Below are 4,669 nucleotides of genomic sequence, written 5' to 3'. Positions count from 1 at the left end.
ATCAATCTGAGTTCATACGTATAGAGCTAGGAAGACAAGGTCGGCGTGCTCTTTTTTTCTTTTGATGAGGACGTGCTGCCATGCTTAATTATTAGTAAAGTTTTCTTGAGAAATTTAAAACCCTGTAAAGAACACTAAAATGTGTACCCTACACATTTGTACCTTTGCCCGCACACGTCTCACTCACTCACTCACACGCATGCACACACGCGCGCGCGCAGGCACGTGTGTACCTCCCTCCCTTCTGCAAAGGCCCCTAAAGTAGGCCACAGACCATGGCTCTTCACCTGCAAGGAGCTCACGGGTATCTCTCAAGGAGGGCGCGCGCGCTCCCGCACGGCCACACTGGAGCAATTGTCACTGACTGAGCAGCATCAGCCAGTACACTGTCCACCTTCAGATGGCCCTGCCGTCCCACGCGTGCCCGACGTGCGTATTGTTTTGTTCTGTCCAGGATCAGTCAAGGTTCACATTTCGCATTTGACTGTTATGTTCTCAACGCAAGACTCTTCCCCTGCCTCCCTTACATTTTCCTGCCGTTGAGTCTCTTAATCGTCCAGACCAGTGTGTCCAGCTTTCTGGAGTCTTGTTTCCTCCCAGCTAGATCCAGATCAGATGCTGCTCTCAAGAATGTTATGTGTGTACCGTGCTCTGCATCAGCAGGGGACCCACGTGTCACGCTGCCCAGTGCTGATGACGCCAGCCTTGGCTCTGTGGTTACGATGGTGACCGAGTCCTGTTTTCCCCTTTGTGATTAGTGAGTGGTGTGTGGTGTGACACTCTGAGACTGTGTCGATGACCTGTTCCCCAGCATTTCACCCAAAGGTTTTAGCGTCTGTTGATGACGCGTACCTGAATCGATTATTGTATTGGGTTACAAAATGCTGATTTTGTCCTAAACTTTCCATTCCTTTTCATGTATTCGCAGATACTTCATCTGTCTTCTCTCACTTTCTCTTCGTTTTCAGTATCATTGTAGACTCATAACATGAACTCACTGTGTCATAACAACCCGTGAGTCACAGTGAGTTCATCATGTTATAATTCATCACTGTCATTTTTGCTGCTCGAGTTAACCCAGGTGTGGCCAGGGCAGGGCCTTCAGACGGCTCCCGGCTCTTCGGCACGCCCCTTGTCCTTCAGCGCTCTCGTGCTTTATGTTAACGCGTAGCCGCAGTTGACCAGCTCTCACCCCGTCCCGGGCCTGGAACGAGCCTCCTCCTGACCAGCGCTGTCCCTTTCAGGAGGAGGAAGTATTTAGACCCCAGCCCTGAGTGCTCATGTACTCGCTGCTCCTGGGTTGGTGCTGCATTTAGCCTGTTCCGTGGGCACAGCTGGGAAACGCGTAGATTTGTTCGTCTGTTGATGATGTGTGTGTATACATTACAGCTTGTTTAGAGTACGAGTGTAGACTACCTTAAGTGTGAATGCAGCCCAGCAGGCCTCTTTCTCAGCCTTTCTCACTCCATGTCTGAAGCTCCTGTGTCCTGCAGGGGAAACCCTGGTCTCCAGCCAAGCCAGCAGCCTGCTGTTTCTCGGGCACCTTGTCATGGGTGGGTGTGCTTCCCAGATAGCTTTCTCTTTCCTCCGAATGTGTCAGAACTACACAACCTATCACAGTTTTCATGTAACAGTCGTATACAGTATCCTCGCTAGTTTTTCAGGGAAAAAGTTGACTGCTTGAAGAGGCGAAGGACGATTGGCGAGCGTGCAGCAAGAATCTAGGGGGAAAAAAGAGCAAATGTTAATGAACTGAATGTTTTTCTAACCTGTCTCCGAACCTTCGTTTTCACAGGTTATTAAAAACAACTTGAATCCCGTTTGGAGGCCTTTTAAAATCTCCCTTAACTCCCTGTGCTATGGAGATATGGATAAGATTATCAAGGTAACTTGAAATTACACATACGTACATACTCGCCTCTTACAAAATAATTGATTAGTTAGTTTTTAAAGAAAGTAAGTGATACAACAGAGACCCGGAGGATTCAGTTCTGTTCGTATTTAGGAATACTGAAATAGGAGTGTCTGGCAGGTAAATAGTTTGCAGAGCTGACGCGTTTGATCTGTTGATGCTGAATCAAACGTTATGATTTTTATTTTACTCTTCATTTTTAAAAATAAAATGTCAAATTTAAACCTTTCTTCCTTTCACTGAGATCCCTCTTTTCTATGAATAGGAACCTTTAACTGCCTCTAGCGTGTCCCCTGCAGATGAAAACGGATGTTGCTTTGGCTAAGACCCTAGCCCCGCCTGCCCCCAGCCCTGCCATTACCTTCGCCTGTCTGCAGAGCGAGAGAGGCTGTAGCTGGCTGTAGCTTCAGAGCGTCAGGAAAGCAGAGTGCCAATAGGGAGCAGCTGCAGATATCGAAGAATTGTCCAAAACATGATTTTATTTATAACCATTTATTTAAAAATGTTATTTTTAAGGCACTTTTTTTACTAGAGTCACATCTTTACATAAGATTCCCGATAGAAGCTTTTTCTTCTGTTCAGATGTCAGCAAACTGAGATGGGTCTTGTTTACTTTCCCTTTTTTTGTGATGAATACGGCAGAAGCGTGAAAGCCCACGGCATGCAGCCCACAGCATGCGCGAGCGCAGGGTATCGAGTCAGACCACATTCCAGGCTTCCGTCCTTTAAGCAGCTAAGGGATCTCGAGCAGGTTATCTAACTTCTTCACTTATATAGTAGAGAAAACAATGTCTATGCTACAAAAAAAGTAAGGATCAATGACAGTGAAAGTCATATAAACTGTTGAACACAGTACAGATGCTATTATCAAAACTGCATCATTTCTTAAATCCATAAAAATTTGTCCTTAGCTTGCAGAGAACTTTAAAAATCAGTCTAAGTATGATTTGTGTGATATTTCCAACAGCAGTGAGACTCTAGGTGCCGTGAGGAGGAACAGACTCTACTCACCCTTGAGGTTCTCTTGGCTGGTCTGATGATCCGCATTGAATACTCGGGTACTTGTGGGAACCCTGCATACCGGAGAGGTTGACACGGGAAGGGAAACTGAGGTCCAGCAGGCCGTCCGCCCCCTGGGCTTCAGAGGGCCGTGGGGGGAAGAGCCCGTGTCCAGTCTTCAGTAGTGTGCCCTGCCCTACAGATGGTCGAGGTCATGTCTAGGGATGACTCTCACGAGCGCCAGGCTCCTAATTTAAATTCTTGTGACAGCTCAGCGGGCAGCGAAAGTTCCTCATGAGCCTGCAGTCTCGGTTGCCTTTAGCTCGAAATAATCTGCGTGCAAAATAAATAGTAGAAAAGTAGCTTTAAAAATTACTTTTGGGAGTATTTGGGATCTTGTTCTCTAGCATATGTTGTCAGTTTGCCTCAAACTCGTATAAAAATTTTAAAAATTTACTTTTTATTGTTAGACTGAATCTAGAGCTTTTGCTTTTCACATTAAAACTAGTAAGCTGAAGCTTCATTAGATCTGAGAAGTAAGAAAGGCTGGGGAAAATATGCCTAAATCAAAACTATTTGATTGTTTGTAATAATATGTTAACGATGAAACAATGTTTTTTAAATTTTTTTCTGCACACAGTGACTTGCGTACAGGGCTGTTTTACTATAGTAAGTAAACTGATTTTCTGAGCTTTCTCTGATGAATGTCTTCCATTCTTCAAAGCTTCTCAGTTTGTTTTAATGACACACAACTTGGTTTGCCACATCATCACTCTGTTTTCGTTCCATATTTCTTGGCAATGTCAGGAAGTCATAATCTGTGGTTCTCGTGGTGTTTGCAAATCGCTTAGAGGTGTAGTAAAGACTCAGAGCAGAGAAGAGAGTTGGAGTCGTCATAATTTCTCGGCTGCCGTGGGAATGTGCAGTGTTCCCCCTCTAGCACGTCACGTGACTTCCATAAGCTCCAGAGAGTAAGTGCTCCTGCATGCTGCCGCCCCCCCCGCCCCCCGCGGTGGGGCTGCCTCAGCGAGTGTGCTGTGTGCCGTGTGCATCCTTCCCGTGTGTGCATGTGCACAGGTGTGCACATGCATACGTTGCAGTTTCACAGGCACCGCTGACACTGTTGTTTAAAATAGACAACAGTACTAGGTTTTGAATCCTTGAGAAGAGAAATTAAATGACAAATCATTACGTCATTTTCCCTCAACATATGCCAGCATTATGAACGTCACATTTTTCTTTAGCACCAAATATGTCTGCAATGGGGCGACAGTGAGCTTTTCCTATATATTATAGTGAGTTATCAAACTACCGTCAAAAACATTTTTACGTTCCCTAAAGTTTCAGCAGACTAAACCTATGAACAGTGTTAGCTCTTCATAAGCTTTGTGTAAATAAAATCTTGGCATTATCAAAGCTTGATCTTGTCTCAGGTATAAATTATAGTTTCCTGAATGCAAATTTAAAATGTAAAGTTCTATTCTTCATAATTTAAACATAAAAACCTATTAAAAATGAAATTATTAAAATATTAGGATTGTTTTTGACTTTATCTTAATTTCAGTTCATCTAGAAAAAAGTCATTAAGGTCATTAATATTTTTTTCCCCTGACACTTTAGAGAGTCAGATAACGGGTTTTCAGTTTAAAAACTGAGCATCAAATATCGGGCAAGAGTCAAATTGTCATAACTGGTTGGTGACCAAAGTGCTTGCCAACAAATAAAAACTCCTAAGAGTTACTCAAAATTTCAATTCTG

The 4,669-nt window shown here is 44.0% G+C and overlaps 1 protein-coding gene across 1 annotated transcript in view; it reads left to right on the top strand.

Moving 5' to 3' along the window:
* CPNE3 (copine 3) overlaps window positions 1-4,669 on the top strand; it is a gene marked incomplete at its 5' end in the record, with an annotated part of 25,071 nt that overhangs the window by 4,230 nt on the left and 16,172 nt on the right. Inside the window, 1 exon segment of the mRNA XM_011375917.2 lies at window positions 1,726-1,885. Coding sequence (XP_011374219.2) covers window positions 1,726-1,885 — 160 coding nt within the window.

Source organism: Pteropus vampyrus, unplaced genomic scaffold, assembly GCF_000151845.1.
Source record: "Pteropus vampyrus isolate Shadow unplaced genomic scaffold, Pvam_2.0 Scaffold280, whole genome shotgun sequence".
Lineage (NCBI taxonomy): Eukaryota > Metazoa > Chordata > Mammalia > Chiroptera > Pteropodidae > Pteropus > Pteropus vampyrus.
Note: the sequence above shows the minus strand (reverse complement) of the source record. Positions and strands in the feature narration are given on the sequence as shown.